Source organism: Callospermophilus lateralis, chromosome 9, assembly GCF_048772815.1.
Source record: "Callospermophilus lateralis isolate mCalLat2 chromosome 9, mCalLat2.hap1, whole genome shotgun sequence".
NCBI classification, from domain to species: domain Eukaryota; kingdom Metazoa; phylum Chordata; class Mammalia; order Rodentia; family Sciuridae; genus Callospermophilus; species Callospermophilus lateralis.
Genome location: NC_135313.1, coordinates 37,441,988 through 37,465,861, shown reverse-complemented (window position 1 = coordinate 37,465,861; position 23,874 = coordinate 37,441,988). Strand labels below are relative to the sequence as shown.

Here is a 23,874-nt window from a genome sequence, read left to right as displayed (position 1 = left end):
TTTGTAAATGAATGAATATATATATGACATTACCTCATGACAATGTTACTTAAATGATCTATTTTTCTATACGTAGAGCAACTCCTAAGTCACAAAAGGCTTTCATATACCACAGCAGAGACTGCCGGTTTGCTCCAACATTTCTGTTCATCATAGAAACCCCCAATTTTTAGCTGAGCACATGATATGGTTCTGGAAAATACATAAGCAATCATGTGCTTATTGAAGTGTCCTTAAAGAGAAGGAGCCTACCCTTCTGCCTGCCTCCTTCCTGCTAGCTGGAATTTGGATGTGATGGCTGGAGCTCAAATGTTCCTTTTGTTAGTAGGATAGAAGCCACATATCAAGATGGCAGCACAAAAAGAAACAGATGGGTCATGACACCAGGGAGTGCCACACTAGTCCTAGACAGCTATGTATCCTTGATTTAAAAAAAAAAATCAAAGCTGGAATAACTGATCTAAAATATGCCTTATACCTTTTAAGTACGTTCTTTAAGAATAATCTGGGCATATGGTTATCTCTGAACAATTCAGCTTAAAAACATAAGAATTATCCCTTTTCCACAACTTAATTTTTTTTCTGATTACCAAGTGTATTCTCATTGTATACAAAATTAGAAAATACAAGTTGTCTGGAAAATCTGATTTTCACCCCAATCAAAACTAATCATTCTTTCCTCCATAATTTATGATATAAAATGTGGCTCCTATACTGAAGCTAAAGATGTTAGATTTTATGATATTGTCACCTAGAATCTCATCCATGCCCATTTACAGCCTCCAACATCAATCAATGGGCCCCCCTAAAATTTCCCCAAAAGGAGAAAACATGGTTGTGTTGGTCAGTTTTCCATCATTGGGACAAATGCCTAAGAAAAACAACTTAAGAAAAGGAGAGATTATTTTGGCTCATGATTTCAGAAATTTCAGTCCATGGTTGGCTAGCTCCATTGCTACAGGCCTGTGGTGAGGCAGAATATCATGGTGGAGATGGCATGGTAGAGAAAAGCTTTCACCTTACGGTGGTTGGGAAATAGAGTGGGAGGAAGGGCCCCAGTAACTGACTTCTTCCAACTAGGCCCCACTACTGTTTCCACTACCTCCCAATAATCCAATTCGTTATGAGTTTCTTAATGAACTAATCCATTAATAAGGTCAGAGCCCTCATGATTCCAATCACTTCCCCAAACCTCCATCTCTGAACATTGCTGCAACAGAGATGGAGCCCCCTCAACACATGAGACTTTGGGCATATTCCAGATCTAAACCATAAAAATGATGATAAAATAAAAGAACTCTACTGAGATGACAGCTCCTACCAACACCACTTCCTCAAACCCCAGCTCATACCAGGAGACAAGTCCTTACATGATTAAGATGGGAACACAACTATGATTATCACTACGGGTCACAAGTGCTAGGCCACTGAAATATGATCTATGTTTACTCAAACTGACAGATACAATGAGTGCACTTATACTAAATGTGAGCAACTGTGGAAGCTGGTTTTTTGGTTTGTGCGGCATGTGTGTGTTTATATAAGTTTGTTTTTATTATTTATAAGCATAATACATGATCAGGATAAAAAAATGTAATGGTACAAAAAGGAATAAAGAAAAAGTAAAAGTCTCATTATTCAGATTCAACTATGATTAATCTTTTGGAGAACATTCCTCTAGATCTCTTCTACACTTACATAAACCCATGACATATGTTGTTTAAAAACTTTTTGACTAAAAAATACATCTTGAAGATCTTACCTTTCAGTGAATATATATAATAAGTAAAAATTAATACAAATCACTTCCTAAAGATAGCATAACTGCCAATGGATGTATACTATAAAGTAACCTACTGGTTATTTCTAATTTCTTGTTATTAGAAGCCACAAGCAACAACATCTTTTTGCATGTGTAATTGGCCAATGATCTCCCTCAGTGTAAACTCCCCAGTATGGTGCTGCTGTGCCAAAGGGCGTGTACAGGTAGATGCTAATGCATGCTATCCAAATGCCCTCCAGAGCCGGGTACCAACTACACTCTCCCTAAAAAGCCAGCAGTGATTGAGACCAGATTTTCATCTTTGCTGATCTGATGGATAAAGAATGATACTGAATGGTTGTGAATATCTACTTGAATTCTTAGATTTCAGGTGAGGTTAAGATTGAACAATTTTTCACATAACTTTTAGCTATCTGCATTTTTCTTTTGGTAAGTGGCCTCAGCATGTCTTTTGCCCATTCTGCTATTTGGGTGTTTATCTCTTTATAGAAAAAAAATTGCAAGCATTCTTTATTTGTTAGGAACATTATCACTTTTCACATATCCTGTACTTATTTTGAGTTTATCTTTTTTTTTTTTAAATTAATTTTTATTGTAGGTTGTTCAAAACATTACATAGTTCTTGATATATCATATTTCACACTTTGATTCAAGTGGGATATGCGCTCCCATTTTTACCCCATATACAGATTGCAGAATCACATCATTTGCACAACAATTGATTTACATATTGCCATTCTGGTGTCTGTTGTATTCTGCTGCCTTTCCTATCCTCTACTATCCCCCCCCCTCCCCTCTTCTCTCTCTACCCCCTCTACTGTAATTCATTTCTCCCCCTTATATTTTTCCTCCTTTCCCCTCACTTCCTCTTGTATGTAATTTTGTATACCCCTGAGGGTCTCCTTCCATTTACATGCAATTTCCCTTCTCTCTCCCTTTCCCTCCCACCTCTCATCCCTGTTTAATGTTAATCTTCTTCTCATGCTCTTTGTCCCTACTCTGTTCTTAGCTACTCTCCTTATATCAAAGAAGACATTTGGCATTTGTTTTTAAGGGATTGGCTAGCTTCACTTAGCATAATCTGCTCTAATGCCATCCATTTCCCTCCAAATTCTATGATTTTGTCATTTCTTAATGCAGAGTAATACTCCATTGTGTATAAATGCCACATTTTTTTTATCCATTCGTCTATTGAAGGGCATCTAGGTTGGTTCCACAGTCTTGCTATTGTGAATTGTGCTGCTATGAACATGGATGTAGCAGTGTCCCTATAGTGTGCTCTTTTTAGGTCTTTAGGGAATAGACCGAGTAGGGGAATAGCTGGATCAAATGGTGGTTCCATTCCGAGCTTTCCAAGAAATCTCCATACTGCTTTCCAAATTGGCCGCACCAATTTGCAGTCCCACCAGCAATGTACAAGAGTACCCTTTTCCCCACATCCTCGCCAGCACTTGTTGCTGTTTGACTTCCTAATGGCTGCCAATCTTACTGGAGTGAGATGGTATCTTAGGGTGGTTTTGATTTGCATTTCTCTGACTGCTAGAGATGGTGAGCATTTTTTCATATACTTGTTGATTGATTGTATGTCCTCCTCTGAGAAATTTCTGTTCAGGTCCTTGGCCCATTTGTTGATTGGGTTATTCATTATCTCATTGTCTAATTTTTTTAGTTCTTTGTATATTCTGGATATTAGGGCTCTGTCTGAAGTGTGAGGAGTAAAGATTTGTTCCCAGGACGTAGGCTCCCTATTTACCTCTCTTATTGTTTCTTTTGCTGAGAAAAAACTTTTTAGTTTGAGTAAGTCCCATTTGTTGATTCTAGTTATTAACTGTTGTGCTATGGGTGTCCTATTGAGGAATTTGGAGCCCGACCCCACAGTATGTAGATCATAGCCAACTTTTTCTTCTATCAGACGCCATGTCTCTGATTTGATATCAAGTTCCTTGATCCACTTTGAGTTAACTTTTGTGCATGGCGAGAGGAAGGGATTCAGTTTCATTTTGTTGCAAATGGATTTCCAGTTTTCCCAACACCATTTGTTGAAGATGCTATCCTTCTTCCATTGCATGCTTTTAGCCCCTTTATCGAATATAAGATAGTTGTAGTTTTGTGGATTGGTTTCTGTGTCCTCTATTCTGTACCATTGGTCCACCCGCCTGTTTTGGTACCAGTACCATGCTGTTTTTGTTACTATTGCTCTGTAGTATAGTTTGAAGTCTGGTATAGCTATACCGCCTGATTCACACTTCCTGCTTAGCATTGTTTTTGCTATTCTGGGTCTTTTATTTTTCCATATGAATTTCATGATTGCTTTCTCTATTTCTACAAGAAATGCCGTTGGGATTTTGATTGGCATTGCATTAAACCTATAGAGAACTTTTGGTAATATCGCCATTTTGATGATGTTACTTCTACCTACCCATGAACAGGGTATATTTTTCCATCTTCTAAGATCTTCTTCTATTTCTCTCTTTAGGGTTCTGTAGTTTTCATTGTATAAGTCTTTCACCTCTTTTGTTAGGTTGATTCCCAAGTATTTTATTTTTTTTGAGGATATTGTGAATGGGGTGGTTGTCCTCATTTCCATTTCAGAGGATTTGTCGCTGATATACAGGAATGCCTTTGATTTATGCGTGTTGATTTTATAGCCTGCCACTTTGCTGAATTCATTTATTAGCTCTAATAGTTTCTTTGTAGACTCTTTTGGGTCTGCTAGGTATAGAATCATGTCATCTGCAAATAGTGATAATTTGAGTTCTTCTTTTCCTATTTTTATGCCTTTAATTTCTTTCGTCTGTCTAATTGCTCTGGCCAGTGATTCGAGAACTATGTTGAACAGAAGTGGTGAGAGAGGGCATCCCTGTCTTGTTCCAGATTTTAGAGGGAATGCCTTCAGTTTTTCTCCATTCAGAATGATGCTAGCCTGAGGCTTGGCATAGATTGCTTTTACAATATTGAGGTATGTTCCTGTTATCCCTAGTTTTTCTAGAGTTTTGAACATAAAGGAATGCTGTACTTTGTCGAATGCTTTTTCCGCATCTATCGAGATGATCATATGGTTCTTATTTTTAAGCCTATTGATGTGGTGAATAACATTTATTGATTTCCGTATATTGAACCAGCCTTGCATCCCAGGGATAAATCCTACCTGATCATGGTGCACAATTTTTTTGATATGTTTTTGTATCCGGTTCGCCAGAAGTTTATTGAGGATTTTTGCATCTAGGTTCATTAGAGATATTGGTCTGTAGTTTTCTTTCTTTGAAGTGTCTTTGTCTGGTTTAGGAATCAGGGTGATGTTGGCCTCATAGAATGAATTTGGTAGTTCTCCCTCTTTTTCTATTTCCTGAAATAGCTTGAAAAGTATTGGTATTAGTTCCTCTTTAAAGGTTTTGTAAAACTCTGCTGTATACCCATCCGGTCCTGGGCTTTTCTTAGTTGGTAGTCTTTTGATGGTATCTTCTATTTCCTCAATTGATATTGGTCTGTTTAGGTTGTCAATATCCTCCTGACTCAATCTGGGCAAATCATATGACTTAAGAAATTTATCGATGCCTTCACTATCTTCTATTTTATTGGAGTATAAGGATTCAAAATAGTTTCTGATAATCTTCTGTATTTCTGAAGTGTCTGTTGTGATATTGCCTTTTTCATCCCGTATGCTGGTAATTTGAGTTCTCTCTCTTCTTCTCTTCGTTAGCGTGGCTAAGGGTCTGTCGATTTTATTTATTTTTTCAAAGAACCAACTTTTAGTTTTGTCAATTTTTTCAATTGTTTCTTTCGTTTCGATTTCATTAATTTCAGCTCTGATTTTAATTATTTCTTGTCTTCTACTTCTTTTGCTGTTGTTTTGCTCTTCTTTTTCTAGGATTTTGAGTTGAAGTATTAGATCATTTATTTGTTGGTTTTTTCTTTTTCTAAGGAATGAACTCCAAGCAATAAATTTTCCCCTTAGAACTGCTTTCAATGTGTCCCATAGATTCCGATATGTTGTGTCTGTGTTTTCATTTATCTCTAAGAATTTTTTAATTTCCTCCTTGATGTCTTCCATAACCCATTGATCATTCAGTAACCTATTGTTCATTCTCCAAGTGATGCATGATTTTTCCTTACTTCTTTTATCATTAATTTTCAATTTCATTCCATTATGGTCAGATAAGATGCATGGTATTATCTCTACTCCTTTATATTGTCTAAGAGTTGCCCTGTGACATAATATATGATCTATTTTTGAGAAGGATCCATGTGCTGCTGAGAAAAAAGTGTAACTGCTTGATGTTGGGTGGTATATTCTATATATGTCAATTAAGTCTAGGTTATTAATTGTGTTATTGAGCTCTACAGTTTCCTTATTCAACTTTTGTTTGGAAGATCTGTCCAGTGGTGAGAGAGGTGTGTTGAAGTCTCCCATGATTATTGTATGGTGGTCTATTAGACTCTTGAACTTGAGAAGAGTTTGTTTGATGAACATAGCTGCACCATTGTTTGGGGCATATATATTTATGATTGTTATGTCTTGTTGGTGTATGGTTCCCTTAAGAAGTATGTAGTGTCCCTCTTCATTCCTTTTGATTAACTTTGGCTTGACATCTATTTTATTTGATATGAGTATGGACACTCCTGCTTGTTTCCGAAGTCCATATGAGTGATATGATTTTTCCCGACCTTTCACCTTCAGTCTATGTATGTCTTTTCCTATCAAATGCGTCTCCTGAAGGCAGCATATTGTTGGGTCTTGTTTTGTGATCCATTCTACTAGCCTGTGTCTCTTAATTGGTGAGTTTAAGCCATTAACATTTAGGGTTATTATTGAGATATGGGTTGTTCTTCCAGCCATATTTGTTTATTTATGTTACTAAACATGGTTTGTTTTCCTCTTTGATTATTCCCCCCCCTTTACTGTACTACCTCCCGCTGTTGGTTTTCATTGATATTTTCCATTTCCTCTTCCTGTAATATTTTGCCAAGGATGTTTTGAAGAGATGGTTTTCTAGCTGCAAATTCTTTTAACTTTTGTTTATCATGGAAGGTTTTAATTTCATCTTCCATCCTGAAGCTTAATTTCGCGGGATACACAATTCTTGGTTGGAACCCCTTTTCTTTCAGTGTTTGAAATATGTTATTCCAGGATCTTCTAGCTTTGAGAGTCTGTGTTGAAAGATCAGCTGTTATCCTGATTGGTTTACCCCTAAATGTAATCTGCTTCCTTTCTCTTGTAGCTTTTAAAATTCTCTCCTTATTCTGTATGTTGGGCATCTTCATTATAATGTGTCTAGGTGTGGATCTCTTATGATTTTGCACATTCGGCGTCCTGTAGGCTTCTAGGATTTGGGATTCTGTCTCATTCTTCAAGTCTGGGAAGTTTTCTCGTATTATTTCGTTGAATAGATTGCTCATTCCTTTGGTATGGACCTCAGTACCTTCCTGTATCCCAATGACTCTTAAGTTTGGTCTCTTTATGTTATCCCATATTTCTTGAATGTTCTGCTCATGGTTTCTTAACAGCTTTGCTGAGCTGTCTATGTTCTTCTCCAGTTGAAATACTTTGTCTTCATTGTCTGATGTTCTATCTTCTAAGTGTTCTACTCTGCTGGTAGTATTCTCAATTGAGTTTTTAAGTTGGTTTATTGTTTCCTGCATTTCCAGGATTTCTGTTTGTTTGTTTTTTATAACCTCTATCTCCCTGTATAATTGATCTTTTGCTTCTTGGATTTGTTTATGTAATTGATTGTCAAAGTGGTCGAAGTGGTCTTTCATTGACTGATTTTGCTGTCTAATGTCTTCCTTGAGACTCCAGATCATCTGAAGCATGTATATCCTGAATTCTTTATCTGACATTCCATCTGCTGCAGAAATTACCTCTTCTAAAGTTGAGTTGACCTGCATTGCCTGTGGTCCTTTCTTTCCTTGTCTTTTCATATTGATCGCGTTTCTTTCTGCTTGGTGAAACTGTTGTGTTATTGATTCTTCCCCCTATATATTTATATTGCTCTTGTATAGCTGCAAAGTCTCCCTCGCAGGCTTTGGCGGTGGTTCTTCCCCTCCTCCAATTGAGGCAATGTGCCTACCACGCCGGGAGGCCGCTGTGCCTGTACTTTCGATGGGCCTGTTCTTTCGGTGGTCACAGGTCCGCCTACCTTGCAGGCGTGAGCAGTGGCTTTGCCCCTCCGCTGGCCACTAGGCCTGTTCTGTCTGTTGGTTGCAGGTCTGTCTACCTAAAAGGCGCTGGTGGCGGCTCTGCCCCTCCCCCAACTGGGGCGATGTATCTGGCGGGCCACTGGGCCTGTTTTGTCAGTGGTCACGGTTCCGCCTACCTCGCACGTGCGTGGAGCAGCTGTGTCCCTCCGAGAGTTGCTGGGCCTAACCTGCCAATGGGTGTCAAGTGCGCCTACCTTGCAGGCCCGGGGGTAGCTCTGCCGCTCCGCGGGTTGCTGGGCCTGATATGCTGGTGAGACGCAGGTTTGCCTACCTTGCAGGCGCCTGGCGGCTCTGCCCCTCCCCCAACCGGGGCGGGGCGATGTGTCTGGTCGTCCTCTGAGCCTGTTCTGTTGGTGGTCAGGGTACTGCCTACCTAGCAGGCTCGTGGGGCAGCTGTGCCCCTCCGCAGTTTGTTGGGCCTGACCTGCTGGTGTGTGGCAAGTGCGCCTTCCTTGCAGGCCCGGGGGTGGCTCTGCCGCTCCGCGGTTGCTGGGTCTGATCAGCTGGTGATTCGCAGGTCTGCGTAACTTGCAGGCGCCCGACGGCTCTGCCCCTCCCCCAACCTGAGCGATGTGTCTGGCAGTCCACTGGGCCTGTTTTGTCGGTGGTCACAGTTCTGCCTACCTTGCACACGCGTGGAGTAGCTGTTTCATTAGTGCCTGGGCACACTCTCCTTGTTTGCCTCCCTCAGGCCCTTAGTTTGTAGAGCTTGGGGCTGAGCACCCCCAGCAAACTTGCTTACCTTCTGGTAGCCACGCCCCCGTATCTGATGCAAGAGACCTCAGTTGTCAGCACCGGTGGGAGCTGTAGCCGTGAGTCCCATGCCAAGGCGAGTCGGTGCAAGAGACCTCAGTTGTCAGCACTGGTGGGAGCGGTAGCTGGGAGTCCCGCGCCGCGCGGTTCCCGCCGACTCCTGTGCCAGCACCGCCGCGGCTCCCACCGGCTCCCGCGCCGCTGCTGCGGCCCCCGCCGGTTCCGGCCGGCTCCCGTGCCGCTGCCCCGGCTGCCGCCGGCTCCCTCGCCGCAGCCCCAGCTCCCGCCGGCTCCCTCGCCGCAGCCGCCGCTGCCGTCGTCTCCCTCGCCGCAGCCGTCGGCTCCCTCGCCGAAGCCGCGGCTCCCGCCGGCTCCGTGCCGCCCTCGGTCTGGCTATTGCGCTTACAGGAGAGCTGGGAGGGGCCCTTAAGTTTTCCCCGCTGATCTATAGCTGAAAGAGCTGTGATCAGTCAAAAAAAAAAAAAAAAAACAGAGATGATGATGTCAGCTCTCCAAGATGGTGGCCGCTGGCTTCCTCTGTGGTCTGGCCGATGTGGAGAACCGAATTGGATGGCTTCCTTCCCCGTCTCAAGCCCAGAATTCAGCTCTGAGTACAGTATTTGCACAGCTGGCGGGAGCCTGCAGAATCCGTAGCACTGTATCTTTGCATTGTTGTCTTACCATCGTTTCCCAGCGAGCGCCGCAGACTCTGGCCGCAGGGCGATTTGCTGCATACGCAGCGTGACCCTCCGTGCAGACAAATCTCTCGGTTTGAGCTCCAGTAGCAGGTCCTTATGCAATGGAAATCCTTCCTCTAGGTTTCGGAGCACCCCAATTTTGCTGGAAATTCCTAACAAGCTAGCTTTTATCCATTCTACCTTGTCTTTTTCCTGCTCAGTGACGCAGTACACGGGAGTGCTGCACTCCTTTCGCAGCCATCCTTGAGTTTATCTTTTAACCTTATTTATGGTGACTTAATATATAATGGTCTATAGTTTTACATATTAAAAGACAACCACCTCTACCGTTATGGTTTTACCTTTGCTATTATGCCTAGAAAGTGCTTCTCCATACCAACAATACAAAAATATTTCCCCCTTGTTTTATGCCACTACTTTCATCTTTTTTATTTTCCGTATCTAAAATTTATCTTGACAAAATGAATTAGATAAGTATTCTGCTTTATATTTTTATATCTGGCTAGCTAGTTGTCTCAACTCTATTTATTAAATAATCTATCTCATCCCCAGTTATTTAAAATGCGTGCCTTTCTCTCATACCAATATCCATACACATTTGGTTCTAATTCTGGATTCTCTAGTCTATTCCACCAGTTTGCTTGTCTATTCCTGTGCCAGTGACATACTGTCTGGATTACTATAGTTTTGCAATTTATTTTAATATATTTTGTGATGCTTTTACCCATTGATTTTTTTTTTAACCCAAGAATTTCCAGGCTTAGTCTCACATGGTTGTTCCTCTAGATAAAGTTTAGAATTACTTCTTCAAATTTTCCAACCCAATTCCTACTACCCACTTCAAGTGCTCCAAATTTAAAAATTAATTTTAAACAATTTCCATCTTAGTTATTTTTTTTTCATCTAATAATGTGCCTCATATATTCACATTTGCATCCTCCACCCAAATTTAGTATCTAATGGGAAGAAAGAGCTGAACCCTTTATGTTCACATCTCAAGCTATTTACAAAGCACATCTTTTAGTTGCTAGATTTTTTCTCACCTGCTGTAAAAGTGTCTAGCAGTTGCAAAATAATATTAACACACTACTGCCATTATACTTGGAGTGTTTCCAGAGCTCTAAAACACCCGTCTCTATTATGGGGAGGCTGTAAATCATATACCATGTAAGACTTCTCCCTCTCAGAGGCTGGCTCCCCAGCCTCCACACCCAGTGCTGGAGAAATCAGGCCTCTCACTGCTGAGCACCCTCCACAGGATAACAAGGACTGGTGATAATCAGACCTGCCTTCACACATTTTAAGTGGCCATGAATCACCATCTCTACAAACCTGATTGGTGCCATCAAGAGTTCATGAATCATCCTTTACAGGACACAGGTCATGGCTTTGAAGTCACAACCCCATATTCTGGGCAAGGGTCCAACCAGGGAGCGGCAGAGGGATATGACAGTATTGTCAGTGCCCCTTCCAGAACTGTGAAGGAACTACCAGTTCCCTACGCTCCCCTCTCACCCCCCACCACCCTTGACTACCCAGCCAGAAATGCTGTCAACACTTAGCAAACACAAGCCATTGCTCTCCCCAGGACACAGCACCTCGGCAATAGTGCTCCAGATGCAGGTGACCAGAGAAACCTCAAATGCTCAATGTTTGCTGTTCTCATCCACAGTTAGCAAAACAGTGGTCTACAAGCTGGATTTGGCCCACAGATATGTTTTCTTTGGCCCTAACACTGTTGGAACCTTTTTTTTTTTGGTAACCAACATTTAACAATTTAGAGATTTCCTGTATTTTCTTTTAAAAACTGAAGTCTAGGCACAGGGCACCTGCATTCCTGCTTGGCACTTGAAGGGAGCCGAGTGACTCCACTGACAAGGCACTTTTGGCATTCTTAGGACCCTGAGATCTGGTTTTTCACCCCTGCCTGCAGCTCTTGCGTTCCCAGAATTATGGATTCAGGTCTAATTTAGAGGATAGTCAAGTCTCTGAGAGGGCAAAACATCTCAGGTCTTCACTCCCATATCAAATTCTTTATTAAAAGAGAAGAAAATCAAGTAGGAGGAAAAATACACAAAAACCAAGAAGCATCGAAATCTAGGCTGCGGTTTATTTTTCTAATGTTTGAGGAAATTTGACATAGAATCAAGCTGAGAAATATTTTGAGAAGAGAGTAGGTTGCTCATGCCAAGTTCTTTGGGTGGAGCCATATTGAGCCCTCATGAATGGATTTTTAAAACATATTCTGTTTTTAAAAGAAATAGTAAAACACCCAACATATACATACAAAGACACACACACACACACACACCACAAATAAATTACAAGTTTATTATTGTCAATATGTCTCATTCTTTAAAAAGCCACCTCTTTTTTATATTATATATACATTTTTAGTTGTAGATAGACACAATACCTTTATTTTATTTATTTTTATGAGGTGCTAAGGATTGAACTCAGTGTCTCACACATGCTAGGAAAGCACTCTACCACTGAGCTATAACTCCAGCCCAAAAGCCCCTCCTTATACAATGCCAGTGTCCTTTTTCTCACTTGGATCTTGAGAGTAGCAGGCCAGCATCACCTAAATTAGTTCCTCGAATCAAGAACTGCAGATGTGATGATTTTTCTCCCTTTTGTTTACTAGAAGTTTTTTGCTGAGACAAGCTTAGCTTTTGTCTCAAGACTTATTTCATTATTTTCATATATTATCTCCTTCTATCTTGGAATTAGAGAGGGTAAAGAAATTGCATCAATATACTTGGGTCAAATCCTGTTAGTGCAAGCAATAAACATTTAACTGCTTGACAAAATTATTTTGTTGAATAAAATAGATGGGTTAAATCAATTTGGGGACGACTCAACTGTAAAAAGACATTTTTGAAACTATTGAAATAAAATTGAGCATGTGGCGGGTACTAAATGATGTTGAGCAATTACTGTTAATTTTATTTGGTATAATAATAAGCATGAGTGCATGTGCGCTTCTGTAAATGATATTTTTAAAAAAGAAGCAAACATCAGGGGTTGCTGTCATATAAGATTCATAAATCTTGGAACTACAGTCTTTTTACAGTTGGAACAGACTAAATATACCTCAGTCCAGGCACGGGAAGGAGGTTTCAACTTACATGCCAACCCCAATTTAGTAGTGCTATCCCCAGAAGAAATTTTGATCCTGAAGACTCAAAGGAACAAAGACCATGAATGATGCAAGACAGGAGAATGGGGCTGTCTCTGCTACTGTTGGTCACCTGTAGAACCTCCAGTCTAGAGGAGGTTCAAGAAGCATACCTGTGGAGTCAACTCATTCCTTCTTTTTTTGGTGGGGGGAGGGTACTGGGAATTGAACTCAGAGGGGCACTTGACCACTGAGCCACATCCCCAGCCCTATTTTGTATTTTATTTAGAGACAGGGTCTCACTGAGTTGCTTAGCACCTCAATTTCCCTGAGGCTGGCTTTGAACTCACTATCCTCCTGCCTCAGCCTCCCAAGCTGCTGGTATTACAGGTGTGTGCCACCACGCCTAGCTCCTTCCTTCTTTACACAGCTATTATTTATCTTTTGACCTGAAATCTTATTTTCTGTAGCTTACAACCACATGACATATGACAGGTATATAGTTCCAGTTTAACTTATCAGCATAAAGTGAACTATTTAGGACACTTCTCCTGGCCTTTCCAAGTCTAAAACATCACCAATTTCTATAACTACTCCTCATATGGCAGAGTTCCTTTCCCATCTTGACCACTCACCATGGACAGGTGCCAATTTTTCTCTGTCCCTGTTAGTGTGTGGCATGGTAAGTCAGTCCTCTTAACATTGTGTTGTCAGAACATAATCCCAAGAATATTTTATTGAGTTCAAATATTGATTTTTCTGGGTCCCTGCATCCTAAAACTTTGAAATTCAGATGATATTCTCCACCTCAAGTTCAATTTGGTTAGCTGGATGGAGACTTCTAGAAATTTTCTAATTTCCAGCCCACATAGTAGGTCAATTTAAATGGATTTCTCAGAGTGTGCAATGGTCATCCCATGTTTCCAGGCTGTGGTACACCAGTAGCCAAAGAATCCACACAAAGAACCAGAGTGCTCCTCCTGATCCTCCTCTGTCTCCTCAAATCAATCTGTAGGCTTTTAATCCTTCAAGAATTCCCATCTTGGGGCTGGGGTTGTAGCTCAGTGGTAGAGTGCTCGCCTAGCATGTGCGAGGCCCTGGGTTCGATCCTCAGCACCACACAAAAATAAGTAAATAAAATAAAGGCATTGTGTCCAACTACACATAAAAAATAAATATTAAAAAAAAAAAAAAGAATTTCCATCTTACAACTTACACCAGAGGAACACTAAGCCAGATGCTTACTCTGTTCCACAATTAGTCCTTGAGGGGAGAAATAAAATGTAGGTCACCACAAGTTGACTCAACATAAGCAATAAAGTGGGATTAAGTCATTCACTCAATGTATAACAAAGACTAGGCTGGGCAATTGAGCAAATGAGAATAAATGAGATCATGATCATGTCATCAAGCATATTCGTTTCTCAGATGCAAAATATAGAAATAAATAACTAAAGGAGTGGAAAGTGATCAATGAAGTATGAAGAACTGTGGGAGTTGAGAGAAGAGGTAGATCTCTTTGGCTGGGTTGGGGAGGTAGCAGAGAAGTCAGCAGACAGAAATTGAAAATTAGGACACCTTCGCAGAAGGAGCAGTAGGTATGAAAGGGCAGGTGAAATTAGGACACAGAGAAGTAAGAAATGCACAAGAGAATAAAATGAATCTCAAAGGGTTGAGTAATTTGGTTTCATTGAAGCTTAGGTTCATGAATACCATTAGTGAGAAAGAAAGTGGGGGAAAACACAGAGGGCCAATTGAATGAAACTGATTTCTATTACCAGGATCAGCTAATCAAAGAGTGAATTACACCAAAGAACACATGCCCATCAAAACACACGGAGAGGTGGGACGGAAAAAAGAAAGGTGAAAAATTCAGACTCTGGGATAGAAATGAACAGCGAGGAGCTGGGGTACACTCAATGGTGAAGCACATACTTAACATGCATGTGGCCCTGGGTTCCATTTCCAGCACCAAAAAGAAAGAAGAGAATAGCAAGTGGGGAGTAAAGGAAGAAAAGCGAAAGGTGAGAAGCAAACACTGTCTTCCTAGGAACAGGAGGCTCTTCCACCGTATATTTCCTTTCCTTGACATTCAGGTGTATCAGTTCTCAGCCTCTCCTCCTCCCTCCTGGATTGCACTCCAGGCTTAGAGATCAGATCTTCAGGCGTCTCCCATCTCTCTAGGTCCTCTGCCAGCAATCACTTCCCTTGCGCCACCCACTCTACCCCAACCCCGGGGGAAAATGTTCAATCGGACTGATCCCCAAGGAACACTGGCAAAGAAGAGCATTGGGCCTAAGGAAGGCAGGCTTCCTTCAGCCATGCAGCTGCTCATGTATCATTTACTCCTCCTTCTTCCCACCTTTTCCTCCTGCCATACATTTAGTGGCATACAGATATACAGCAAATTCCTACTGTCCTTCAGGCCTCAGTTTACACAACACTCTGTCAGATCCTCATGATCAACCTACCCCCTCGCCTGACAAAGTGCCCTGGATTTTCACTGACAAAAATGTACCATAGATGCTGGGTGCAGTGGCGCATGCCTGTAATCCCAATGGCTCAGGAGGCTGAGGCAGGAGGATCGCAAGTTCAAAGCCAGCCTCAGCAAAAGCAAGGCGCGAGTCTGTCTCTAAATAAAATATAAAATAGGGCTGGGGAGGAGGCTCGGTGGTTGAGTGCCACCAAGTTCATTCCCAGTTTAAAAAAAAAAAAAAAAAAAGTGCCACAGAGTGATTTCTCATTTCCTGATTTCTCGGCTGTGCTATAAACTCCATGAGAGAAAGCACTATCAGACTGCTCTGTCTCTAGCACTTAGCATGGTCTCAACTTGGTAACTGTAGAATGGATAAGTCAACCCCATAGATAAGTAAGAGGCATCGTTTGAATTCCCTAGGATTATGTACGACCAAATATTGGTGGGGCACAGTTACATAATTTCAGCCATGTAGTCAGGTGTGGCCATATCACAGAGCTCTGGTGAATGGGGTCTGAGCAGAAGTGAAACATGCCACTTCCAAGCTGACCCATAAAAATCTTTCCACACTTCTCCTCACTTTTGTCCCTTCTGGCTCACTAAACTGGAGATGACCCCAACAGTGAACTTGGACTCTTACCTGGGCCCCCATGTAGAATAGTGGTCACCCCTCTAATCTGTTCCTAAGAGAACTAAACTCCCCATGTCATACACCCATCAGACATTCAGGAGTCTACATGTTAGAGCAGCTAACCTATCCAACTAATTCAGCAACACAGCTGGGTTAGAATTTAAGTTAATCTCTCCTAAACCTTTATCAGCCAGCAACTGTTCGTCACTTGCCCAAGGAGAAATAAAGGCCATTCAGGAGCCAGCACAACCTTTCTTGGTGTGTGACTGAACAAAAGTTCTGTTTGCTCATGATCATCAGGAAAAGGTAGTAACCTTGTCTTGGGCTTGCCTAAGCTTGGCCCACAGCCACCAAACAGGCTGGGCGGACTCCCGTGATGTCAGAAGACTGGACAGTGAACTCACTTGCCTGGCCTCCTCTCAAAAGTACAGGTCACACCTCGCAGGCTCTGGATCAGTGCCCAATTGTCTTCTCCAGTAGTCTGTCCCTGGCTCTATCTGTGCTTACCTTGCAAAAATGTCACAAAACATCCTCCCCTCCACCCCACTCCACCCCCTCCAAGCTGGGGAGAAACCCCTACAAGCCTTTTCAAAAAGTCACACCAACCTGCACCACCATGAAACAATGGCTGTGGCCACAGAACAAGACCTGCCTTCTGAATAAAGCATTCAGCAACCAGATAGAAATGCAACCTTCAACACCCTCTCTCTCTCCCTGGCAAAGCTCTGCTTACACTAAAGAGGCACTTGACCCTTTCTGTCATTTCCACTGAACACTAGAGACTTTAAAGAGAACTCTTCTCCGAGGTGGACTTGAGTATTTCAATAATTGAATTACATTAAGAGAATTAGTAGCATGTACCACACATAATTGCTTGTTTAACCTACCTCTAGGAAACTATTAAAAGAGTAAATTACTAACACTTTTTACCTTTCTTCATCACAGGTTGGCTTGTTTGTTTGAAAACCTTCCAGATGATCCACTGATTCTTAATCTTTTGGGGATCTCTTAAGAATCTGATAAAATACCTTGACCCTTTTCATAGAGAAATACACAAGGTGCACAAATGCACACACCTATTGTATACACTTTCAGAGGGAACACAGGATGCCTAGGCCAATCATTCCTCCCAGGTTTGTGAACCCTGTAGGGCAGAAACCAGTAAACGTTTTCTGTGGAGCTAGAAAGTAAAAAAAAATTTTTTTTTTGCAGGTTATGTATAGTCTGTCACAAAAACTCAGCTCAGTTGCTACCATGCAAAAACAAGGCACATGCCAACAGAACCTTATTTATGGACACTGAAATTTGAATTTCATATCATTTTTATGGGTCACAAAATATTACTCTTCTCTTGTCTTTTTTTTTTTAACTATTTAAAAAATGGAAACCTCATAGCTGGTGGCCTATATAAATGCATCCAGGTGAAGGAACACAGGTTGCCAAGCCCTGCTACGTGGACTCATCACCTTGGAAGAGAATATTACATGTTTAGTTGTACTGATGTCTCATTGAAGTTTATTTTCTTACATTATGAATGCATACAGCAAGCCACAAGAATGCAAGCCACAAGAGCATCAACGCTGTCACTAGTAGAAATTGAGGGCATTGCACAGATGATATTAGGATTAGGGTATATAACGCAAAATACTGACTATGCTCATCACTTTTGGGGGCAAGGTGCAATACTGAAGATTGGGCACTCAACCACTGAGCCACATCCCCAGTTCTTTGTTTATATTTTATTTAGAGACAGGGTCTCACTATGTTGCTTAGCACCTCAATTTCCTGAGGCTGGCTTTGAACTCACTATCCTCCTGCCTCAGTCTTCCAAGTCACTGGTATTACAGGCGTGTGCCACCATGTCCAGCTTCACTTTTTATGGGCATTATCAGGATCTGCTATATCTTGTTTTAAAGTGTTAATAAAGAAGTATATATGTTATATCAGAAATTTAATTTTTAATATTTTGATAACCATATCTCAGTATATTTCCTTCCTGAAATCTGTATTTTATTGGGTGGGCTTATAAAACAGTATTCTAAGAAAGCGTCCAGAGTTTTCACCATTTACTAAAGGACTTCGCAGTACAGAACAGGAGAAGAGCCTTGCCTGCCCAGGTGAAGCAGGCCTAAGCAACAAAACCCCAGCATCTCTTACCAGTGCGTTCACGTCTTCAGTTTTGTGTATGAGCATCCGTATCTCCTCTGGATCACCACTGAAGATTGCTTGGACGAGAGGCGGCTGTAAACACAAGGGAACAGGAATTAGAACTACAATTAATACACTGTATTGCATTCAGAGGCAGACCGTGAGAAGAAGATTTGCTCCAAGTTCATTAGACAATTATAATCAGCAGACAAAAATAAATAAGGTTCAGATCTACCCTCACTTGGAAGTCTAGTTGGAGAGATATTTACATAAAGAAATAACTATAATACAACCTGAAAGCTGTGACAGATAGCCACTCTTAACTCAGGGCTATGAACTAAAGTAAGTGTAACATGAAAATCACCTGTAGTTGAAATTGTCTTTGATAGGCCCTAACATTTCCAAATATATGATTTTGTGTTTCTAGTCCCCGTTATGGACTGAATTGTGCCCCCCCCACACACACACACAAATTCATATGTTGAAACCTTAATCCCCTCAGTGTAACTATATTTGGAGATAAGGCCTTTGGAAGACAATTAATGTGGTCATAAGGGTGGCGTCCTAATCCGATGGGACTGATGTCCTTATGAGAGGAGGAGAAGACACAGAGCTCCCAAGCTCTCTCTTAGCCTGCATACACAGGAATAGCCACAGAGGATACTGCAAGAAGGAATAAGGGCCTTGCCATCAACCAACCCTGCTAGCCCTTGATCTTGGACTTTCAGCATCCAGAACTGTAAGAAAATAGATGTGTGTTATTTAAGCCACCCAGTCTGTGAGCTGTTTCCCAAACAGACTAAGAGTCCTATCACTCTTCCACTTCTTAGTAGAAAATGTTCCTCAGAAGCCTTCAAACAATTCCATTCATCAAGGGTGTTAGTGGCCATGCTTCAGATCACCTGAGCTTTTTTTTTTTTTTTTTTTTTTGACAATTTTGTAAAACCCTTTAAATCTTTCCCAAATGCTTCCCATAGCTTTAGCCAACACGTACTGACTATTTTAAAAATGATTTACTCTACCATTTAAGTAGTATAGTGAGGGGTTAGAATGTCAGAGGGGCCATTACTGAGCTCTTATTAAACCCACCCATATAAAGAAGACCCCAATACATAGTAGAAGGATCCATCAAGTGTGATGGAAACACAGCTGAAAGAGCAACTAGCTTGGTGGGGTCAGGGGTGGGTAAGGACAAAACCAAATTCAGAAAAGCTTTGTGGAAGGCAACTTCATGAATGAGTTTGCACACAGGGGAGAAGGGGCTTCCAGGAGTGTGAGCAGATATGAAAAGGGGTGGACATAAAAAGAACCTGACACGTCAAAAACAGTCATCAACCTGGTGACTAGAGTGTGGGATGAAAGCAGAAAGTGGCCTTGGGAGGTATGGATGATAGGTTTACCCCACATGGTGAAAAATCCTATTCAGAGCCAGCTCTACCACTTCCAACCACACGCTGAGCCCAATTCCCATGGGTAATCTGGGACTGAGCCTGATTATTGCTGCCCAATTTCTCCATGGGTTTGTAATCAGGATCAAATGAGGTAATGTATGGGAAAACCTTCTGTAACCAAAGAATAAATGCTTTTGTTAAGAGATGTTTAATGATGCCAATATGGAATATTTGACCATTTCTTCTCAAACTTCAAAATCCTTGGCAATCACATACACATATGCCCACATACAAGCACATACATACATAAATTGCACATTTACCTACAACTTGGAAATATTTTAGTCCCAGTAGACAAGCAGATGATGGCAGTTTCCCAAAATTTGTCTTTCCATTAAGAATCAACCAAGATACTTACTATCTGGAGATTCTGATTTAATATATCTGGGGGATGGAGGGGACTAGATTTTTAATAAGTCACCATCTAATTTTTAGTAACTATTGCCAAACACTGACTTTGGGTAAAATATCATCATCTACCTTGACCTCTCCCCATGCTATTTGGGAGTCTGAGTCCTCATTATCCCCATAAACTTTCTTTTCTCTTTTTTAACCCTCCTGCTGCCTTTCTTACAGGTTTTGATGGTGTTTGTTGATAGTTTAGGGAACCAATATAAGCATTAACAGTAGCTATAGTAAGATTCCTTAAGGAAACACTACATGAAACATGTCACACTGCAGACGAATATTTCAACATGCCAGAAGTTTGTCCACAGGTTTCCCCTGTGTCATGAAAGCTACCAGAAAATGGACAGATGTATCCCTCCCACCCCCAAATGCTCTGTCAGGTCTACTATGTTTCCAAGGTATAGATATATTTTTCTCCAATTGCCAACAACTAAGTAGTAAGAAAGATGTCTTGAAAAGAATACTGGTTTTCTTCTGGTTCAGTTTAGCTGGTTGCTCTGTCCCAAAATAAGGAGGTCCTTCCACATTCTTGCTGACTACCTGCTGACCCAGCCTCCAGCTGAATCTCAATTATCTATTTCATAATTCTCTGCCATGCTCACAGTTAAATGCTCATATGTGCATTTCTGCCTTTTTGAACCTTAAAGAGAAAAATTGTAAAAACCAAACACCAACAACCATAGATGACACAGAAAAGCCAGGTGTGACAGGATTTCGGCGTTAAATCAACAGTGCTCACTCAACCCTTGAGAAAATAAGATTCTAAGGTGCAAACCTACCCCAGTCATTAATGCACCAGTCAGTCACTTTAAAGGAACACAGCAAAGTAAGCAAAGCCTATCCCTCAGGAGTGTAAGGAATGCAGACAGATATTCTGCTGCATTCACTAGGTCTTCATGCCTCTCAAGAAAGGCAAGCCTTTCAAGCTATGCCTGGAATGTCCCCAAGGAGAGGCACTCTGACACAGCTGCCAGAGAAGGTCACCAGAACAGTCCTTAAGAAGGGAGAGGTCTGTGGTGGAGTTTCCCAAATACCCCTGGGCACTGCTAAAAGCAGCTCTGTATCGTATTGTCAGTGTGCAAAATTCCCAGCATCCATTGGGAAGAGGCTGAGCTGTGGTAGTAACTTCTCCAGTGCTGCAGGCATATATATGCACTCAGATCCCGACAGCTGCACGTGTGTACACTGTACGCATACAGAGCTACACTTAGGCATATATGCAGAGAGATATGCTGATTTCCATTCAAACACTGCCTGCTCTCCAGGGCTCAAAGCCTTCTAGATGGACATCTATAGTCCAGCTGTACTATGTGACCATAGCAACATCTGCCTTTGCAAAAGTGAATACAAGCATCACACAACAGGATTCCAAACCAGAACTCCAAAATTCACACTTTGCTTAAATGAAAGCTGTATGTTTGCATGGATGTAATTCTTGAACTAAATTACTCTGGCTCATGAACAAACAGAAGTTTTTTAATATATTATGAGCTTTTCTCTTGATTTTCCCTGCTCTACACCCCAAATAAAACAGGCCCAGAGAACATTTTGGTGTTCTTTTTTGATGAAATTTTAATTCAATTCTGCTGTTTCATTTTTTCCCAGGTAAACACTAAATCTTAGAATAAATATTTGGAACATAATGCGTCTAAATAGTGTCTCATTAAATAATTTTAAGAAAGGGGAAATATTCTAATTACAATATTTTTATTCATAAGTTATTGAGGGCATATACTGTGCTGCCCTTCAATCTGATATCCATTATAGCTTTTATGTTAACCTTGATGAGGCTTAAAAGTAAAGCTTTACTTGCACATGAGCAGGGTGTTAATCCTTGGTATATAAAGCTATAATAGCCCCTCCCTGAAACTTATCCACAATTTCACTTTTGATGGGTTTCAGTTAATGGTACTCAACCACAGTCCAAAAATATTAAGTGAAGATTCTGGAAGTAAGTAATCTCATAACTTTTAAATTGTGTGCCATTGTGCATAACATCATGAAATCTTATGCCTGCCCCACCTGGGATATGAATCAACCTTTCGTCCAGTGTAGCCATTATGTATATACTACCTGCCCATAAATCATTTAGTGGCTGTCTTGATTTATCAAAGTGACTGTCAGAGAATCACAGAGCTCATGTTTAAGTATTTCTTACTTATTAATGGCCTTAGAGCATAATAATGACTCAGGTAATTTCATTAATTAATAATCTATAAATTAAACTTCACCATAAGTATGGATGTATAGAAAAAAACTTTATATAGAGAGAATTACTATCTGTGGTGTCAGACACCCCATGGAAGTCTTGGAATGTATCCCTCACCGAGTAGAGGGCTGTATTTTTTTAACAGTTTCCCACATTTCAGTTCTAGCATCTACATATAAGGATGCAGAATAGAGTACAAAGTTCAATAAACACTAAATCATAACAAGGATCACCTGAAAACAAATATTTTATTTTTTATTCTCATTCTTCAAAAATAAACTTGGAAAATATTTGCGTTCCAAAAATAAGACATTAAATCAAATGTGGCAAGGGAAAAAAAGGAAAATGTGAAGAGAGTTGGCAATTATTTTAGCTTCAATTACCAGAATTTTTTAGAAGACTTAGCAGCTATTAGCTTGGGATAATTACCGTATGCTGTGAATACTGATATGGTCTCTTGAGTAAATTCAGAAGGCAGAAGGATATTTCCTGAGCCTAGTTTCAAATGGCACAAGTGATATTTATTAGGATGGGACTAGTCCTTGTCTTTCCATATCACCAATAACCAGCACCCTCCCATCTCCCCCAGGAGTGTGGACAATGACTTCTAGAGGTGACTGACCACCAGGCTGATGAACACCTGACCTTCCAAGGATAGAAGTGAAGAACAAACAGAGAGGTCCTGGAATTTGACAGCCACTATACATTTTGTAGCTAACCTCGCTAACACCAGGAAGTGAAATCTTATCATCAGAACACCACTGTCTCTACCTGAATCCCTTTTATCTCATTCACTGCAATATTTTTTATTCTCATTCTCCAACAATAAACTTGGAAAATACTTACTTTCCAAAAATAAGACATTAAATCAAACGTGTACTAGTGAAACATTTAACTCTCAAACTTTGAAGTAGAGTTACAATTCCACTAGGGGGAGCAAGATGGTCATTTGTTACCTGGAGTTAAATGTTCAGGTTGTGTGATTAAGGCAAGTGAGGTAGTTGAAGGATCCACTTTATTTAAAGGATAAAAGAACTCAAGCTTCCAAGAAAGTAATAAGAAACATACATACACACCATGTGTATACAAAGAACAAATGAACAATAAAACAACCCAACTTTCCTATTGATCCCTGAGTGTCCAGGGCTTTAGGAAATAAGAACAAAGCTATCTACCCCGCACCCAGGTACTAAAGTTATCACTTCATCATTGCAAAACATTAAATAGCAAAACAATTCAATTACTCCCTCGATTCAACTGAAAATATGTTACTAATGGCATCAGACATGTCATTCGTTTAAGAATAAAACCACTGTGTGTTTTACAGAGTGAACTCCACTGGTTTAGATTATCCACTGCACCCTGCAATGAGGCTGTCTTTCCAACCCCCATCCCTACAAGGATTTCATAATAGATCACCAATCCGATTTTTGCTAAAATCGCTGTACAATACACTTCAATTTTTCTTTGTTAGAGCTGTATGTTCTTTACTAGCAATTAGTCTTTGAAAGATAAGCAATGCGTGAGGTCGTCACTGAGCATCAAGAACTACAGACTATGGTAATAAGTCCAGGAAGCATTCAGGAGATGCTCTATCGTTGCATTACAAATTCCTGCTTGTCTTTTTCTGATTAGGTAATTAAAAATTCCAAATCTGAAAGAAAACACCCTGCATTCTAATCAGGACTGGATGCTGGGAATCGATCAATAGCCAAAAGGTTTTTAAAAAATGATATTCTAAACATCTGCCCATATTTGAGCATTCTAAGATGGGAGCGATGTGGGAACATGCTATTAGTTAGTAGCTAATAGCTGATGCAGCACTATGCGGCCATATGAAGCCATTAGCTTACATGAACAAGCTGAAACACTTCATTAGGTAACAACTGGTTTTTGCATGAGGCAGCGCTTGCATTTTTCCAAAAGGGTAATAAAAATTTGTTCGAGTCACTAGATTTAATGGACAAAACTTGCTAACTCTATTCATGTGGGTCCTGC

General features: G+C 40.8%; 1 protein-coding gene across 4 annotated transcripts in view; it reads right to left on the bottom strand.

Annotated features, from left to right (window-relative positions):
• Positions 1-23,874, bottom strand: part of Ankrd44 (ankyrin repeat domain 44) — a 295,099-nt gene that overhangs the window by 174,976 nt on the left and 96,249 nt on the right. For all 4 annotated transcript variants that reach the window (XM_076865519.2, XM_076865521.2, XM_076865520.2 and 1 more), the window contains exon 2: positions 17,818-17,901. In XM_076865519.2, coding sequence (XP_076721634.1) covers positions 17,818-17,901 — 84 coding nt within the window. The remainder of the gene's footprint in view (positions 1-17,817; positions 17,902-23,874) is intronic.